Source organism: Ichthyophthirius multifiliis (genome assembly GCF_000220395.1).
Source record: "Ichthyophthirius multifiliis unplaced genomic scaffold scaff_1120509251239, whole genome shotgun sequence".
Lineage (NCBI taxonomy): Eukaryota > Ciliophora > Oligohymenophorea > Hymenostomatida > Ichthyophthirius > Ichthyophthirius multifiliis.
The window spans coordinates 1-18,971 of NW_004086068.1; the positions used below are offsets into that span (position 1 = coordinate 1).

At 15.6% G+C, this 18,971-nt stretch overlaps 5 protein-coding genes across 5 annotated transcripts, besides 42 other annotated features; 3 read left to right on the forward strand and 2 right to left on the reverse strand. All coding sequences in view use genetic code 6, as the record gives it.

The window, feature by feature from the left end:
* Nucleotides 1-2: 2 nt before the first annotated feature.
* Nucleotides 3-72: a microsatellite.
* Nucleotides 73-512: 440 nt separating this feature from the next.
* Nucleotides 513-606: a microsatellite.
* A 1,380-nt stretch (nucleotides 607-1,986) lies between these two features.
* Nucleotides 1,987-2,069: a microsatellite.
* Nucleotides 1,991-2,045: a microsatellite.
* A 152-nt stretch (nucleotides 2,070-2,221) lies between the features above and the next one.
* On the forward strand, nucleotides 2,222-3,335 carry IMG5_166150 (hypothetical protein; the record flags this gene model as incomplete). The annotated part of the gene is made up of 2 exons (XM_004030136.1): nucleotides 2,222-3,086; nucleotides 3,267-3,335. A coding segment is annotated over one exon (447 nt), but the record flags the coding sequence as incomplete, so codon positions are not given.
* Nucleotides 3,180-3,226: a microsatellite.
* Nucleotides 3,180-3,261: a microsatellite.
* Nucleotides 3,184-3,261: a microsatellite.
* Nucleotides 3,202-3,264: a microsatellite.
* Nucleotides 3,235-3,271: a microsatellite.
* A 517-nt stretch (nucleotides 3,336-3,852) lies between the features above and the next one.
* Nucleotides 3,853-3,891: a microsatellite.
* A 32-nt stretch (nucleotides 3,892-3,923) lies between these two features.
* Nucleotides 3,924-3,953: a microsatellite.
* A 138-nt stretch (nucleotides 3,954-4,091) lies between these two features.
* Nucleotides 4,092-4,168: a microsatellite.
* A 366-nt stretch (nucleotides 4,169-4,534) lies between these two features.
* Nucleotides 4,535-4,656: a microsatellite.
* Nucleotides 4,547-4,663: a microsatellite.
* A 198-nt stretch (nucleotides 4,664-4,861) lies between these two features.
* Nucleotides 4,862-4,989: a microsatellite.
* Nucleotides 4,990-5,234: 245 nt separating this feature from the next.
* Nucleotides 5,235-5,303: a microsatellite.
* A 176-nt stretch (nucleotides 5,304-5,479) lies between these two features.
* On the forward strand, nucleotides 5,480-6,042 carry IMG5_166160 (hypothetical protein; the record flags this gene model as incomplete). Its single annotated transcript, XM_004030137.1, has 2 exons — nucleotides 5,480-5,637; nucleotides 5,688-6,042. Coding segments are annotated over 2 exons (474 nt in total), but the record flags the coding sequence as incomplete, so codon positions are not given.
* Nucleotides 6,043-6,394: 352 nt separating this feature from the next.
* Nucleotides 6,395-6,471: a microsatellite.
* Nucleotides 6,411-6,494: a microsatellite.
* Nucleotides 6,439-6,493: a microsatellite.
* A 137-nt stretch (nucleotides 6,495-6,631) lies between the features above and the next one.
* Nucleotides 6,632-6,706: a microsatellite.
* Nucleotides 6,707-7,001: 295 nt separating this feature from the next.
* Nucleotides 7,002-8,575, forward strand: IMG5_166170 (mpp10 protein, putative; the record flags this gene model as incomplete). The annotated part of the gene is made up of 4 exons (XM_004030138.1): nucleotides 7,002-7,618; nucleotides 7,695-8,176; nucleotides 8,231-8,415; nucleotides 8,552-8,575. The coding sequence occupies 4 exons, from the start codon at nucleotides 7,002-7,004 to the stop codon at nucleotides 8,573-8,575; spliced, it is 1,308 nt and encodes a 435-aa protein (XP_004030186.1).
* Nucleotides 7,194-7,283: a microsatellite.
* Nucleotides 7,198-7,297: a microsatellite.
* Nucleotides 7,232-7,297: a microsatellite.
* Nucleotides 7,621-7,679: a microsatellite.
* Nucleotides 8,183-8,229: a microsatellite.
* Nucleotides 8,576-8,774: 199 nt separating the features above from the next.
* IMG5_166180 (hypothetical protein) lies at nucleotides 8,775-9,725 on the reverse strand (the record flags this gene model as incomplete). The annotated part of the gene is made up of 1 exon (XM_004030139.1): nucleotides 8,775-9,725. One exon carries the CDS (start codon nucleotides 9,723-9,725, stop codon nucleotides 8,775-8,777), a length of 951 nt encoding a protein of 316 aa, XP_004030187.1.
* Nucleotides 9,726-10,108: 383 nt separating this feature from the next.
* Nucleotides 10,109-10,141: a microsatellite.
* Nucleotides 10,142-10,222: 81 nt separating this feature from the next.
* Nucleotides 10,223-10,262: a microsatellite.
* Nucleotides 10,248-10,306: a microsatellite.
* A 14-nt stretch (nucleotides 10,307-10,320) lies between these two features.
* Nucleotides 10,321-12,331, reverse strand: IMG5_166190 (protein kinase domain protein; the record flags this gene model as incomplete). Its single annotated transcript, XM_004030140.1, has 6 exons — nucleotides 10,321-10,746; nucleotides 10,800-10,922; nucleotides 11,042-11,130; nucleotides 11,358-11,719; nucleotides 11,773-11,841; nucleotides 11,919-12,331. 6 exons carry the CDS (start codon nucleotides 12,329-12,331, stop codon nucleotides 10,321-10,323), a joined length of 1,482 nt encoding a protein of 493 aa, XP_004030188.1.
* Nucleotides 10,938-11,001: a microsatellite.
* Nucleotides 11,248-11,285: a microsatellite.
* Nucleotides 11,300-11,353: a microsatellite.
* Nucleotides 12,214-12,486: a microsatellite.
* Nucleotides 12,433-12,499: a microsatellite.
* Nucleotides 12,500-13,416: 917 nt separating this feature from the next.
* Nucleotides 13,417-13,458: a microsatellite.
* Nucleotides 13,459-13,939: 481 nt separating this feature from the next.
* Nucleotides 13,940-14,002: a microsatellite.
* A 2,609-nt stretch (nucleotides 14,003-16,611) lies between these two features.
* Nucleotides 16,612-16,646: a microsatellite.
* Nucleotides 16,612-16,652: a microsatellite.
* Nucleotides 16,613-16,660: a microsatellite.
* Nucleotides 16,623-16,655: a microsatellite.
* A 373-nt stretch (nucleotides 16,661-17,033) lies between the features above and the next one.
* Nucleotides 17,034-17,071: a microsatellite.
* Nucleotides 17,072-18,392: 1,321 nt separating this feature from the next.
* Nucleotides 18,393-18,442: a microsatellite.
* Nucleotides 18,443-18,943: 501 nt separating this feature from the next.
* Nucleotides 18,944-18,971: part of a microsatellite that runs on past the window's edge.

Below are 18,971 nucleotides of genomic sequence, written 5' to 3' on the forward strand. Positions count from 1 at the left end.
ATTATATATATATATATATATATATATATATATATATATATATATATATATATATATATATATATATATATAATTATACTTTATGTATTTAGTTTAACTTTTTAAAAATAATGTTTTTGTTAATAATATATATATTTAAGGACTAGTAAATAACTTTATTATTATTTATTATTATAAAAAAACAAAAATTTTTTGATAAAATAATTAAAATAATAATAATAATTTTTATTTTATTCAATTATATAAAAATATTGAATTTATAAGATAAAATACATCTAATATTTATTTAAAATCTTATATATTGTAATTTTAAGATTTAAAATAAGTAATTAAAATGAATTTATTATATATAAATAATAAATATTAAATTAAAAATTCTTTAATTAAACCATTTTTTAATTTAATAATCTTTATATTAGTTATTAAATAAATATATTAAAAATTATAGAATTTAATATAATGATAAGTTTTCAAATTATAATTTTTTAATTAAAAAAATACTTATATATATTTAATAATATTAAAAATAATTTATTTTATATAATATCTTTTAAATATTTAATATTTATATAAAAATATAAAATAAATTAATTTTTTCTAATAATAAGTATTTCATTAATTATATATAGTATATATTTTATTCATATAATATAATTATAATAAAAAAAATATTAATAATAAAATTTAATACATAATTTAATAATATATAAATATAATATTTATTTTATTTTTTATTTCTTATCTAAATTAAATAATTTTTTGTTTTATAATTTATGTAATATAAATATTAAATAAAGACTAATATTTTTTATTTTTATTTAATTTATTTCATAATTAATAAATTATATTACAAATATTTTTTAATTTTTTTTCTTATTTTTATATTTATATATATTAAAATAAATTTATCTATAAAAATATTTTACTTTATTTTTAAAAAATTAATATATTATAATAGTTTATTATTTACATAATTTTAGATTTTAAATCAAGTATGTTTTAATTTTATTATATATTTTTTATAATTCTTTTTTTAAATTTAGTTTTATTTTGTTTCGATAAAATAATAAATCCCTAAATATATTTTAAATAATAATATTATTAACCCATTTATATAATTATACATTTATATACAAACATATTCAAATTTGTTTACTCGCAATTAATAAATATAAACTTTTATTTATTTTTATATATATATATAGCATTTCATATATATAATATTAGTTAATAAAAATCTTGTATAGATTAATTAATAAATTAATTTAAATTTTAAATAATAATAATAATATTAAGCATATTTGAATAATTTTTATTTTAAATTTTATTACATTTTAATATTAATTATATAATATCATTTTTGTTTGAATGAGTAGTTTATTAAGTACTCTTTAAAGATAGTATTATTATTATTTTTTGAAAAAAGTATATAATATAATTAATAAAACTATTAACATTGCGCTGTCGCATATTTATACAAAAAATATTCAATCGCAATTTTATTAATGACTAATTTAATACCAAATATTTTTTTTTAAGAAATAAATGAATTTTTAACTTTCAAAATTGTTTTATAATTTAATATTAAAAAATCATTTTAAAATTTTAATATGAAACTACCTATATATTAAAGTTTTTAAATAAAAATAAATATATAGGTGTCTTAAATATCTATTACTTAATTAATTAATATTTAAAATTTTATTTTATTTTTTTATAAATAATATATTTGTAAGTTTTTTTTTATTTAAAATTATTATCATTTTTATAAATAATTTATTGTAATTTTTAAACATTTTTTATTTCTTATTTAGAAAGAAAATATTTTATTTTACAATATTATTCAAAAATTTTATAGCTATTTTAATTTTTATAATCATAAATTTTTCATATAATTTTTTTTTTTTATTTTTCAAAAAATATAAAATAATTAATATATTATTTCTATAATTTGAACAAAAAAAAAAAAAAAAAAAAAATTGATTTAAAAAAAAATTAAATAAAAAATACTAAAAAAAAAAAAAATATAATATAAAAATAAAAAAGGTGAAAAAAATAAATAAAAAAATGTAACTATAATAACAAACTATGTAAATGTAATAAATTTTAATTTATTTTAAACCAAAAAAAAAAAAAAAAAATCATTATAAAAGTTAATTTTTTAAGCAAATAAAGATACATATTATATTAAATAAAAAAAGAAATATATTATACTCTTATAAAATAAAAAAAAAAGAAATCCTCAACCAGAAATTAAAAAAAATGATATTTTCGGTCGAAAAATAGAATCTAATTTATCAGAAAACGTAAAAGATAGCAGAAGATCTTTAAATTTAAGTAATAAATAAAATAAATGAATTTTTTAATATAAAAAAGAAAAATTTCCTTTACCAATCCAAATATTTGAAAAAAAGCCTTAAAAAACATAACCAAAATAAAATAAATAAATCAGATCAGCATTTTTTTTGCGAAAATCATTAAATTTATCTGATAAAGGGGCTCAAAATTTGCCTGTAAAAAAAAAATCTTAAAATTTAAAATAACTTACAAATCGAAGTGAAATAAAAATTCTAAAAAAAAACCTTTATAAATATCCAAAAGTAAAACTATCAATTGTGCCCAAAATAAATAAAATTTGTCATAATTCTTAAAATAAATACAACAAGATGAATATTAATTGAAAAAAATTACAGAAAGTAACACAAATACTTAAAAAAACAAAGTAATTCTTAAAAATAAAAATGCGATTTTTCACAAAATTCACAAATAAGTAGTTAAAAAGAAGAAATTGTTTAAAAAATAGTCGAAGAAAACTTAAAAAAGCAAAATAATAAATTGTACGCAAAAAATTAGAAAAAAACAAGAAGAATAAAATAAAATCAATAAGTTAATAAAACTACAAAATATAAATAAAAAATACAGACTTTTAAACTCATCAAGGTTTCCCAAAAAAAAAATAACAAAAACGAACTTAATAGAAGACTACCATGGGGTTCTAATTAAGAAAGACTTAAAAATTATGCTATTTCGGTTATTGAAAAAATATATAAATAAGCATAAAGTAGTGCTATATAAGAAGAAAGATAGTAATAATTTTTAAACTAAAAAATAAAACAATATATTTAAATATTTTTTAAAAAAAAATTTAAAAATATTCTAAAAATATAATTATTAAAAATTATATATAAATATATATATATATTTATATATATGTATTTATATATATTCTTTTTTTATATATTTTTATAATTATATATATTTTTTAGAATTAGTGATTAAGAAAGAAGACTTTAAATTGGTCTAAAAGTTACAGATAAGGATACTATAGAAAAATTAGTTGAATGTACATATATATATATAATTATTTATTTTTTATCATTTTTTTTTTAGAAAATAAAAATAAAATAAAAGAAAATCTATTTATTAATTCAAATATAAACAATTAAAAAGAAAAAAGTATTCCAAATGAAAATAAATCGGAAATTTGGCTTTTCATGAATTATAAAAAATAATTATTAGAAAAAACTGAATAAGATAAAAAACGTGAAAGAAATAACGAAGAATAAAGAAAAAAAGAAAATATCGAAAATTTATAATGTACTATTGCTAATAGATTTAAAAAATTTAAAAAACAATACAAAAAAACAAAGCATATTGAAATTTTAGGTCAAAATAATGCAGAAAAAAACGAAAATAATTAAAACGATTCACATTTTAGGCAAAGAAAGGTAAAAACAGAAGAGGATAAACATAATTATAGAAATATAAATAGCGATTATAGTGGATTATATGAAGAATATAAATAAATAATGAACGAAACTTTAAAAACTGAAAAATCTCCAATAAACTAATTAAAAAAAAATTCATAAAAAAAGATTTTTAAAAAAAAATATTTAAACATAGATGAAAAAAAAAATAATAACAAATAAATTATAAATAATATTATAAATAAAAGCAGTAACTAATCCTAAAAAAATTAATTTTTCAGCAACTAAGCAATAGTATAAGCTAAATAAAAATACGAAGAAATTACTAAAAGATTAACATAAATAAAATTAAATACAAGCAAATAAGAAAGTAAAAATAATTAAATATATATATATATATATATATATATATATATATATATATATATATATATATATATATATAATTTATATATGTATATTTTAAATAGATAAAGAAAAATAATATTAAGTATAATTTAATGGTTTAATAAATGACCTTGAAGAATAAATAGAAGAACAAACTGAAGAATGCGAAAATATAAGTAATTCTGTTATTATAAAAGACGAAAAAAGTATATATAATGATTCCTTAGCAAATAAATTATTATAAAATAATTATATAGATTAAGTAGACGATTAAGAATTATAATAAATTGCAGAAGAAATATTTAATAATGCAGCTATTTATATATAAAAAATATGGAGAGGATATTTTACACGTAAAATACTTACATGCTATTTATAAATGATAGATAATGGGGAACTTGATGAAGATGGTAATTTTATTGAAAAAGAAATAGATGATGATAAAAAAATTGATAATAATAAAATAAATGATATGAATAAAAAAAATATTAATAATAATAAATTAAATAATACTAATAATAATAATTAATAATAATAATAATAGTAATAATAATAATAAAAATCATAATCATAGTTAATAGTAAATATAAGATGAATATAATAAATTAGATAGAAATTGGTTACTTAGTTAAGATAAAGAGGAAGTTATAGATTTCTAAGGCAATTAAAATAATAACAATGAAAAATTTATACATGTTTCAACAATTAAAAGCTCTTTAGTTAGTAATGATGAATAAAATAATAATTTAAATTATTCTGGTAAACAGATATACATATAAATATATATATATATATATATATAAAAATATATAAAAATATATATAGATATATTTACATATACTTTTATATATTTATATATTAATTTATATATATTCATATATAAATATATATATATTATTTTTAAGAATAAGATTTAATTAAAAATTGGAACGAAGTTGCTAGAAAAATAGCTTTGTTGGAAAATCTTTATGATCCAGAATAAAAAAATATGCTTTTAAATATTTTAGATGATTTATTTGAACCAAATAAACTTAAGCTTATAGATTTTATTAATAATAGTAATGAAAAAGATGAAGATATTGATTTTATTGATCATATTTATGCAGCTTTTAAAGATTCTTTTTAATGATTTTTATTTTTTTACATATATTTATATATTACATACATTTTACATATAAATATTATTATATATATTCATATATTTTATATGATATATAGGTTTTTATTTTATTTATTTATTTTTTAATATAATAAATTCAAAAAAACAAAAAATAAAAAAAAATATTTTTTATAATTTATTAATAAATAAAACAAAAGTTGAAATAAAGAAAAAAATAAAACAATTTTTAATATATTATACTTATAATTATTTGAATAATAAATAAAAATATAAAAAAATATGAATTCTTAATCAAAATTCGGCAAAAGTATGCGTCCAGAAGAAGAATTAGAATATGGAAATACATAAAAAGGTTTTAATAATACTTAATCTTAATTCGGGACAAATCCAGCTTCTTTAAAAGGAAAATTAATGTCATTAGAAGTAATATTTTTATATCAAAATAAAAATTAAAATAATAATATATAATAAAGGAAATGATTAAAGGCATTGCTGAAGAAATGAACTTCCATAAAAAAGAAGTTTAAATTTTAAAAAGTGAAAAGGATACTTTATAATCAGTTTTATCCATGAAAACTTAAGATGTAAAAAAAACATTAACAAATGAATTAATGAGAATTGAAGAAGAAATGAAAAGGCATTTTGCACATTAAAAAGCTGAAAATGCAAGACTATAATAATAAATTACATCTTTAAAAGGAGAAAAAACGGCACTTTAATAATAACTTTTAGGCCTTTAAAGAAGAATTACTGAATTGGAATTATAGGTTGGAAATGAAGAAAATAATTGAAAATTTAATTTATATAATTTAATCGTTTTTTTTATATTAAATAAATTAAGGATTAAATGTGTATTTTTTTTTATGTATTTGAAAATAAAATTTTTAGATAATATATTTACTTTATATTAAAATAGAAATGTAAACTAATTAAACTAAGTAATTTAAAATATATATAAAACATTATATATATAAGAAATTTGCTTAATTTTTATATAAATAATATATATGCTACATATAAAAATATTTTAAAATTTAATATTTTAGTTATAAATAAATTATAAAAAAAAAAATCTATTTATTTATTAATAAATAAATATATGTTTATTTAATTAAATTATAAAAAAAATATATAATATTAAATGTTTATATGTTTTTTTATATATATCTATAAATTTAAATATAAATGTATATAATTATTTATAAATATATATATATTTATAATTATATTTATGATTTTATATTTATTTATATATTTTTTTTTATATTAATATTTATATTAACAAATATTAATTTAAATATATTTTTATCTATTTGTAATTTATATTTATTAATTTTTTATATAATTACATTTAATTTCTAAAAAAAATTTTTTACAATCTATATAATATCTTCTATTATTTTAATATTATATTTTTTATATTTATATATATTTATATTAATATATATATATATATATATATATATATATATATATATATATATATATATATTATTATTAATACTTTATTAAAAAAAACTTGTTAATTATATATTAATTAAATCTATAATATATGTTTATTATAAATAAAAATTAAATTAAAACAAACCTAAAATTAATTAATTAATAAAATAAAAATGATAGAATTAGTATTTAACGAAATTGAAGAATTTTCCCAATAAATAATAAAAAGTCCCAAATAGATATTCTAAAAAACCAAAATATAAGCTTTAATAAAATCTCTTCATGACAATTTGATAAAAAATCAGCCTAAAATCGCCAAAGAGGAAACTTTAGTAATAAAAAATATGAACGAAGATTAAATTTGGGAATAATTATATATTCATCTTTCTTAAATAGATAAAAAATTCGAAAAATACATACAACATATTCAAAACACATAAAATAATTTAAAAAATGATAAAAAACCAAAAAATAAAAAAAATAATAATGATTCATCATCAGAAGAAGACGAAGAATAAGATTTAAATTTATAAACTGAAGAAGAAGAACAAGAAGAATAAGAAAATACAGTATTAGAATAAGAAGAAGAATAAGATGAAGAAAAAGAAGAAGAAAAAGAATAAGAAAACAAAGAAGAATACAGTGAATAATTAGATTTTAATGAAATGGAAGCTTTTTTAGATAAACAAGAATAAGAAGACATTCAAGAAGATTCTGAAGCCGAAGAAGAGCTAGGTAGTGAATATGAATTCGATGATAAAGATTCATAAATGGGTGAAGGCGACGAAGGTTTTAAATTTAAAGGAAAAGACGATTACGAAGAAGATGAAGAGGAAAATATGAATAAAGAAGAAGAAAAACTAAGAGAAAAAGATTATGATTTAGAAGACGAAATATTCGATTTAGAAAGAGAAAATGAATTAAATGAAAAAAATTAAGAATAATAATAAAATATGGAAAAGTAAAAAAGATATATAATATAAAATAATAATATATATAATATAAAAAAAAAAATATATATATCTTAAAAACAATAGTGTCAAAAATTAAAATGAAATAGATAGATTAGAAAAAAAACTACTTGGATAAAAAGATTGGATAATGAAAGGAGAAGTAACATCCAAAAGTCGACCTATAAACAGTTTAGTAGAATAAGATTTAGACTTTAGAAAAAACACTAAAGTCCAATAAGAAGTAAATGAAGAATATAACCAAAGTCTAGAATAAATAATTAAACAAAGAATTTTAGATGAGGCTTTTGATGATAGAATTAAAGTAGTTTTCGAAAAAAACTTCAAAGAAAATTTTAATAATTTATAAGAAATTTCCTAAGAAAAAAGTAAACTTGGACTTTCTGAATTATATTAATAAGAATTTAAAAATAGTCTCAATTTACCTTCTAGTGGTAATAAAGAAGATAAACTAAAACTTGAAATTTTCAATTTATTTAAAGAAGTTTCTTATAAATTAGATGCTTTATCTAATCTTAATTTTACACCAAAACCTTTAATATAAGACAGTAAAATATATAAATATATATATGTTATTATATAACATATATATAATTTTATAGGTAAAATAAAGTCAAACGTTCCTTCAATAAAAAAAGAAGAAAAAATTCCAATAACAAAAAGTTAGTTTGATACTTAAAAACCTGAAGATCTTTTCAAAAAAAAAGAGGCGAAACTAGAAAACAAAGAAGAAATGACACATGAAGAAAAAAGGAAAGAAAGAAGACAAAGCAAATAAATATAAAGGGTAAGAAATAAAGAAAAAGAAAAAAAAAACTTATCAAAAATCTAGCCTATAATGGATAAACAAAACACGAATATAATCAAGTCTAAAAAGCAAAAGCAAATGCTAAAAAATAAATTGAAAATAAAAAATAAAAAAGTGTCGAGTTTACAAAATCAAGTGAATTTTTTGCCAATTTTTAAAATTAATAATAATCTTAAACTTAAGATTATAAAGAAAAACCAAAATAAAAAAAAATAAAAAAATGAAAGGAAAAATAAGCAATAAACAAAAAAAAAAATTTTATATATATAGAAGAAGAAGAAAAAAAAAAAAAAAATTAATATATAAATAACCTTTTAATAAAATAATTTTTATTTTTTTCAATTCATTCTAATTTAATATTCCCCGTTTCTCGTAACATATCTAACCCATGGCTAAGAATTATATCCACTTTTATCTTCTATTTTTAAATATCTTACTTAGAATCCAGTAACTGTATAATAAGGAATCTCGAATTCCATAACAATCGGTTTTTATTTGAAATTATTTCTTCCCACACTTTCTACAGTTGGTAATTTAAAAGTTGAAGACATGACATACTCCCTTTCGCCTTCAAAAGTTTTAAATTCCCATTTAATCGCTTCTTTTTCAGTTGCATAAATAGCTTTTCCGAATTAGCAATTAAATTCAGGTTTCTAAGCATCTTCAGGTATTGGTATATAAATAATAACATCCGATGCGCTTGATTTTTCCTTAAAATTAGATCTTGCTTTAGCCATAATCTCAATTTTATTTGTAAATTATTAATTAATAATTACATCTACATTAAAAAGTGGACGTATTTACACCGGTATTCTATATGAAATAAGCTCAAATTCTCCATCAGGTGGAACAAAAGCTATAATTCTTTCATTTTCAAACTTAGATAACCTCACACATTAATGAAATTTCATATCTTCGAAAGAAATATTCTTCCCATTACTATTAATACCCGAACTTTCGTAATATTCCTTATCATTAATTCCCAATCGACAATCAGGCATTCCTGAAAGCATTGAATTTGCAATTACAGTGCCTATAATTTCCGCTTCAATAACATTTCCTTATTTAGAAATTAACATATTTAATTTCTCATATACATCTAAATATATCTCATTTTTTTTATGTTTTATCCCTTCAGGTCTCCAAGGTATACTTGAAGTTGACATAGTTGCAAATTTCGATAAATTCTAATCATTTTACTCATTTTTTTTAACTAGTTAATGACTTTCAGTTTTTATAAAATCCTAAAGTATTTTTGGATCAGTGGTTTAAGGGTATCCGTTGTCCATTACTTCATCCAAAAGTTCATATATTACCACAAAATTATCGTTTATAGATTCCTCTTCAACTTCTTTAAAATAACTCCTTAATACATCAATAAATGAATATAAAAATTAAAATGTCATCATTATATTAGTATTTTTTTTAGTTATTATTAAAAACGTTAAATTACTATAATTTTTGTATATATAAATATTTCCTTCATTATCATATGCTATTGGTTTTTGCGAATATTCGTCAAATTCTACGAGTTTTTGGTTGAATGTCTCTAATACATGTGGTTATAAATCACTTCGATATACTCTTTAAATTAATATTCGACCTTTATTATTTAATATGAATATTCCGGATATTCCTGACATTTTATTTGGTTAAAATTTATACTATAATAAAATAAAAAGATATATTAAATAATAAATATATTTCTTTATTTTATTAATTAAAAAAATGTATAAAATATGCATTATATATTTAATTTTTATTTATATAAAAACTTTTTAAAAAAATATATCTATTTATATACATATATATATATATATATATATTTGTATAATTTTTTTTTATTATATATTATTTATTTATTAAATATATATATGTAATTATTCATTCTTATATATATTTTTTTTAATCATTTAGTAAATAATTATTAGTTTAAAGTACATTATTAATTTTAATATTATTTTTATTTAAATTTTTATTATTTTAGATAATATTTTCTTTTCCTACATCATATTCATATCCACTAAATAAATCTAAAAAGATATTAAAATAAATTAAAAAATAAAATAATATACTTTAAACATATTATCTTTTTAATAATAATTAAGATTAAATATAAATATCAATATTATTTTAATCTTCTAATGAAATTTAATTAACATCAAAATTATCTTATTTTTATGGTATAAATGGCGCAATTATTTATTTTTAATTTAATTTCTCCCAAGGAAAATTCTTTAACCATGGATGATATTTAACTTCTTAAGGCCCGTTAATACCTAATCTACCTGCTGGTTTTCTTTCTATTAACTATTTGATATAATAAATATATTTATATATATTTAAAATAAATAAAAATATACTTTATTGATAAAATCAACAGAATCCAAAGACCATCCTTAAGGAATTTCGTTTATTTATACTTATACTTTTTTAGAAAGAATTTAATCTCTAATTTCGTTTCTATTTCTACCATTATAAGGTCTCTATAAAATTTTAAAAAAAGATATATAAATAAATAAGTATAAAAATATATTATTAAATAAATAAAATAATAATTTTAAAAATATTAAATTAAATATAAAATAAAAATGATTAATTTTACTTTTCCTAACATAAACTCATAAACAATTACACCTAAAGCATAGTAATCAACTGCAAAAGTATGATTTTAATGACACATAACTTCAGGAGCTTTGATTATATAATAATAAAAGAAAAATATATTATAAATTTATATTATTATAAAAAAAATATATATATACCTTAATAATATAATATGTAATATTCATAAAATAGAGAAAGTATAGTTTATAATAAATTTAAAAAATTATAAAAATTAAATAAAAAAAATTATAAATACATATATATAAAAATATATATATATATATATATATATATATATATATATTTATATTTACACATATATCCAGGTGTTCCTGATGTATCTTTTGCATTATTAAATTTATAATATCTAGCAATTCCTAAATCTGTTATTCTCAAATATCCATCATTATCTAATACTAGATTTTCTGGTTTAATATCTCTATGTATAATATTATTTTTATGTAAATATTCTAAACCTTAAACTATACAAGCTACAAAAAATACTTATATAAAAAAATAAATATATGCAAATATAAACTTTAATATACAAGCTTATTTTTCAGAAAATCTTTTTTAACGCACTATATGATATCTTAAATCTCCTCCAGGCATTAAATCTAGAATTAAATACAAATTTTCATAATCTTAAAAAGAATAAAGCATATTCACGAGAAATCTGTAATAAGTTAATATATATAAATATATAATTTAATTAAAATATTATTTAACTTATTTTTAAGTGATTATAAAAGAATTTTCTCATTCATAACAGATTCAACACTTTTTTTTGTAATAATCCTTTATTTATTTTAAAAAGCGTATATGTATTTAATTTTTTATTTTAATTTTTAAAAAACATAAAAATTTTTTTTTACAAACTTTTTGACATTTCTTTCATTGCAAATAGTTATCTAGTTTTCCTATGTTCTACCTTCCAAACTTTCCCAAATCCACCTTTTCCAATGACATAATGTAATTTAAATTATGACTTCGAACTACAACTTGGATACTAATTTTTAATACTCCTATTAACTGGACTTACGCTTTTTAATGTACAATTTGAATCATTTTTGCTCAGAAAATCATTAGGATTATGAAAAATTGGATTTCTAATTTTATTCACTAGATTTTAATTTTTTAAAATTATAAAAGAACCATCTTATAGTCCAGATTATAATTATAATTATATTTATTATTATTATAACAATAATTGTTATAATTATTATTACTATTATTATTATAATATATTATTATTATTATTATTATTATTATTATTATTGTTATTCATTTTATTATTGATTATTTTATTCATTTTTTTATTATTAATTTTATTCATTTTTTTGTTACTGTTATTAATTATGATATTATTATTCATTTTATTGTTATTATTATTTTTATTATTACATTTATTATTATTATTATTATATTTACTATTATTATTATGAAATTTACTATTCAATAATGTTTTTTTAAGATGTATTTCTGGTAACATTTTTATCAAAAGAGTTTATATTATTCAACGAATTTTAGAAATTTTAAAAATTTTAAATTTGTTATTTTCTTTACATTAAGTAGTTCATAAAAGTCAATTTTTTTTCCAAATTTTTTTCTTGGATTTAACTTTTATCAATGTTTTTACTTTATTTATTTTAAATTTAGTTATAATTTTATATGTCTTTTGTAATATTTTTTCTGTTTTATAAATTTTCTTATACTTTCAAAATATTGTTTTGGCTTTTTTTTTACTTAAACTTATTTTTTATTCCATTATTTAAAGCTAAAAAGCATCTTTATGATTATTATTTTAGTCTTTTTGTTTCTAAGAAAATGAACATTAACGCAAATGGGGTGAATAAGATGTATTTGGGCTTATATTTGGTGTGTTATTATAACTTTAAGGTTAATATTTTGGATAATAGAGTTTATTTGTCATTAGTTATTTTGATTTTGAATTCATATTTTTTAGTTTTTATGTTAATTGTTGTTAGCTATTTTTTTTTCTGAAATCTTTGTGGTTTGGATTGAGTTCGTATCTAAATTAGTTGTTTAGTTATGTTTATATGATGGAATAAAATGATCCACTATCTTTTTTCTTTAACATTTATACATATTTGTTATTTTATAAATTCTACATATTTACTTTTTTTTTATATATATATTTGTTTATTTTTTTTTTAAATGTTTAATTTTTTTATTATTTATTTTATAAAAATAGTTAATTTATTTATTTAAATTATATATAATATTTCTTTTTCTATTTTTCTTTTATTAAAAATTAAAAATAGTTAATGATTTTTATTTATTTTTGAAATTTTATTAAAAAAATAAATATTAATTAAATAGAATAATTGAAGATTATTTTTTATTATCAATAATAAATAAGTTTTTAAATAAATTATTTTTAAAAAATTATTTATATTATATAAAATTGCCTTTTTTAACCATTTTCATAAATTTAGTTCTTTTTTTAATAACTTTTTATTTTAAAATAATTGCTTGTATATTTAATTTAAAAATTCCTAATTATAAATAATATAGACGATTTGTTAGATATAAATAAAAGCAATTATAATTAATTAACAAATATTTTTTAAAAAATTAATTATAATTTATATATTTATTAATCTACCATAAATATGAGATTAGTTTTTTTAAGCATTATAATTAAAAAAAAATAAAAAAATTGTAATTAATAAATATTTTTTTTTTTTTTTAAATAAAATATTTTTGCGCATTTTGTTTTTTAAAATTTTAGTTATATAAACTTTAATTTTATTTTTATATTTATAAAAATAATATTTAAGATATTATTTATTTTCTAAAAATCTTATTTATTATATATTTTTTTAAAAAAATTCATATAAATTATTATCATTGAAATTAAATAAAAGTCTAAAATTAAAAAATCAAAAATTAATTAAATAAAAATAAAATTGAATTAAAATAATAAAAACTAATTTTTTTGTTAAAAAAATAAGTTAAGAAAAATCTTAAACACTGAATCAATTTTATTAATATTAAATATATGAAAACTAAATTTTCGTTTATGGTTAAATCTAAATAATAAAATATCGTTTTTCTACTGAAACCGTCATTTAAAAAAGCATAAGAGTCCTTCTTCCCAAAATAAACTACAAGTCTTACACAATAGAATACTCTGGAATATTTAAAATTCATAAAAAAATAACTTACTTTTTTTATAGATGATTTTTTTTAAAAAAAAAGCATAACGAATAAATAAAAATGTAATATCCATCGCCTTTTTTTTATGATTAATTTTTTTTTTGTTTAAAAAAAATTATTTGAACAAGTAATATAACGAAAAATATTTTATAAGATTATATAAAAAATAATTTAAAATTTTAATTTTTCTATAAAGATAAACAAGCAAATAAATGTCTTTTATATTTACTTGAATTAGTGGTATTTTTTATTTTTTTTGATAAAAAATCAATCAAAAAAATAAAAAAGGCGAATCAATATTTCCTTTTTTTTATTGATTATGCTTTAAAAAAATACTAAAAAACTCTCATTAATAAATATAGCCAAACAAAACAAAAAAATCATTTGATAAAAGCAAGAAAATATAAACTAACACATATTCAATTTATAATAATAACACAAATTTTATATTAATAATTTCTTTTTGGAATAATAAAACCTTAAAAATTATTTATTTCGCCTTCGCTTTTAAAAATCTTTATAGATAGGGAAATAATAATACTCTTTTATGTACAAAAACGATACCTTTAGTTTTGGTTACCCTTATATATATTAATATAGAAATTCAAGTTTAATAAATTTAAGATTTTAATAATTTTGTATTAATTAACATTCTTTATCTTAGTATTTAAACATCTAATAATTAACATTTTCTTTAATTTTTAAAATGCCTATTTTGATAAAAAAAATATTAAATTTTCTTTAGAAGACAGACTTATTTATTTTACTTTAAAACAAAAATAATAATTATTTTTTACAATTACCAATAGAACATATTATACATAAATATTAGGCTAATAAAAATAAGGGCCCTCCAAAAATAAATAAAGATTCATAAAATTTAATAAAAATAATACTTAAGCCCTAACAAAAATTTATAAATTTTTTACAAATACAAATATATCCCTTAAAATATAAATAAAATTATTAACTAAATAAATTTACATAATAAGTAAACAAAAATAACTTAAAATAAAATATAATCCCTTAAAATATGATTATTAGTAATTAAAATTTTAATATAAATCCATAAAAAAAATTAAATAATATAAGAAAGTACTTAAAAAAATAATATAAATCAATAAGAAAAATATAAGCCAATATAATAAAGTTTAAGTTTCTAAATTATTGATTACTTTGAAAAAATAATGACAACTTTTTAAAATAAAAATATATACTTAGATTCCTATTTCTTTTAAATAAATTAACGTATTTATTCTTGGATTAAATCATGAAAAAATTATAGTAAACATAAATAAAAACAATATAAGTTTGTAAAAAAACATTTTTTTTATAATTTATTTAATAAAAAAAATATTTAAAATAAAATTTTAATATATAAACTAGCCTATTATAAACTTCTGATATATAAAAAAAATTAATAAATCCTCAATAAAAATTAAATATTTATTTTTTGTTAACTAAATAAGTAAGAGTAAATAACTTAACACTTTCTTTAAAAGAAAAATATAAAAAATAAATTAACATTAACAAAAAATAAATATGTTAAGAATTGAATTCTATAAATAGAACAATAAAAAAATATATTATTTCAAATAAATGATTAAATTGAATAAAGAGAAAGTCTAACAAAATATTATTTAAAATATACTAAATTTTAAATTTCTTTATAATTTGTAATAAAAATATGATTTTAAATTCTAAATTATTGTAAATAGTAATAGTTTTTTATAGTTTATTTTGTTATAAAAAAAAAAAAAGATTATTATTTTATTTTTCATTTAAAAATTAATATAAATAGAAAATAAGCAAATCAAAAATAAAAAATATTATCATTAACTTTATATTTCTAAATCAACTAGTGAAACAATTTTATTAAATAAATCATTTTCATTTACAAACTAAAATTTAATTTCTTCTAAAAGAATATCAAAAGATAAACGTAAGTTCAAACTTTTGAATTCTTTTAAGCATTTTTAATTAATTACACATTCTTTATTAAGAAAAATTTTTTTTAGAAAAGAAAAAAACTTAGCATATTATAAGTATTTTTTCTCTTTTTAAAATAAATCACTAACCAAATTTCTTATATTTAAATCTAAATAATGCACATCATTATGAATAGTTACTTATTTTATATCTTTTATTTCTTAAACAATTTCTTAATTAAGAATTTCAATTAATTTATTTGCTAAATCTTCTATATTTATTGTATGTTTTAACAAACTAAAATTATCATTTTTCAAAGGAATAAACTCAAAATCTTAAAAGCATTTTCTAATTACATGTTCTCCTACATTTTTTAGCCTTTATTAATCATTTTATATTGCTTTTTCAACTTCAATATCAATAAAAATTTCATAAAAGTTAATATTTTCAAATCTTTTTTTATATTTTTTATTTTTACTTTTTTTTATTTTATTTTTACTATTTAGACATATCAAAATATTATTTTCTCATACTTCTTAAAGGAAAATTATCTTCGATAAAATAAAAATTAAAAAATCTTTCCTTTTTTATAATATATCAAATAAAATTTCCTTTGCTTTAATTCTACTTTATTTCCAAATTTAAGGTTCAAATTCATTTTTGGTCACTTCTTCTTTTTTTTCTTGAGCAATTTCTTCTTCGATTTTGTCAATTTCTAAATAAAAACATTTCTGCTGCTTTTAATTTTCCAAAAATTCAATTATTTTTTAACTAATATAGCTTTTTCCACAACCAGGAATTCCACAAACTAAAACAATACTTTTCATAGAAAAAATAAATAAAATAATTAAAATAAAAATAAATAAAAAAACTATTCCAAAAAAAAAAAAAAAAAAAAAAAAAAAAAAAAAAAAAATGAATTTTTAAAACTTCTCAGGAAGCCCTTAACCAATAATGCCTTTACCAAAATAAAAACTAATGTTTCCTCGTGTAAAGCCTCCTATTCGCCCTCCATCTCCTTTATAAAAGGAATACATGAAATAACCTCAAGGTGTTGGCATATTTTTCGACGTACAAAAAGGTACTCAATAATAAAATAAATAAATAAAAATTAAATCCAAATGTTAAACACCCTCCCATGTGAAATTATATTCTCCCTACGAATATTTAAATTATGCCACAAAGATAACATTTTCAAAAGAAAATTACTTAAATACATTACAATAACTTGGTTATTAAAATGCAAAAAGTTTAAATATAAGGCCATATAATTAAATATTAAATAAAACACAAAAAATAATCAAAAGTAGTTATAGTATTAAATATTTAGGAGTAATAGATGGAAATATAGGTATTTTATCCAAAAGAGTGAACATAAAAGAAGAAGATTAAGAAAAAAATCCTAAAATAACACCAATTTAAAACTTTAATAACAATTAGACAGAAAACTTTTTAATTCGTAAATATTTATGCTCAACAAACCTTAAAGGAGTTAAAAAAGAGAAAAATCCTCTTTTATAAATCGAAAAATAAAAGCTTGATGTGTACCATGCATCTAAACTAAATAAAAACATAAATTTATCTTAATCTTAAAAAACTCTAAATTTTAATTAAAATATATTATAATGCAAAATTACATTAAAACCTAAAAAAAATATAGCGAAAAATGTTTGTAAAAATAAAAAAAATAAGTAAAATAGTTTTAATACAGATTAAATTTTAGAAGATATTAATATAATTAATACAGAAAAAAAAATATAGTCTAGTCCTAGTTTTAGTAAGTTGTTAATCAATATTGATAAATAATCTAAAAATAGAATTATAAGTAATAATTAATAATAAAATAAATTTATTTAAGATTAAAATGATAATAATTCAATAAAATTTACTCAAAACTAGTAATTTAAAACTCTTTATAATAGTATTGCAGGAGCATTGGAAACAAAAGATTTTAATATGTGAATACATATTTATATTTATTTTATAATATTAAAATATGTTATTTGCTATTTTTATTAATTATTAATATATATTGTTAATTATTAATAAATAAATCATTTTTTTTTTGTTATTTATAATTGAAATATTCAAAGGTAATTTAAATTAATAAAATAAAATCAAAACTAACAATTATTTATTATAAAATATATATTAATTTTTATTTACATTATATTTATTTTATTAACAAAAAATGTAATTAATCAAAAATGGAATAAATGATATATATATATATATATATTTAATAAATAAAATTTGAATAAATATAATTAATAAAAATATTAATAAAAAATATATACAAATTTCTTTTTTTTAATTTATTTTATTTAACAAATATAAATTATATAAATTTATTAAACTTAGATAATCTTTAAATATGTCTATAACTATTTCAAATGGTTTTTAAATTTGTAACTCTCCTTTGAATACATCAAAATCTAAATTTATGTATTCTTTTCCAAAGGCATAACGATTTTAATCAGATAATAATGCTTTGTAAATTAGAATAAAAATATTATATTTTATAATATATATATTAATTTAAAAATAATGTAAAAATAATAAATATTAGAAACATAAAAGCTTTTTATGATTTGCCTTCTTAAAAAATGCTAAGGACAACAATTTTAGGATATGGATAAAAGTGTAAATAATATAAATATTTATTATAAATATAAATATATTTTTTTTTAGCAATGTTTTTTTTTTTTTTTTTTTCTGTAATTTTTTACTAAAAACTAAATCAAAAAAAAAAATGGGTTAAATACATTTTTTTTTGTTGATAATGTTTTTAAAAAAAAAAATGACAGAAAAAATAT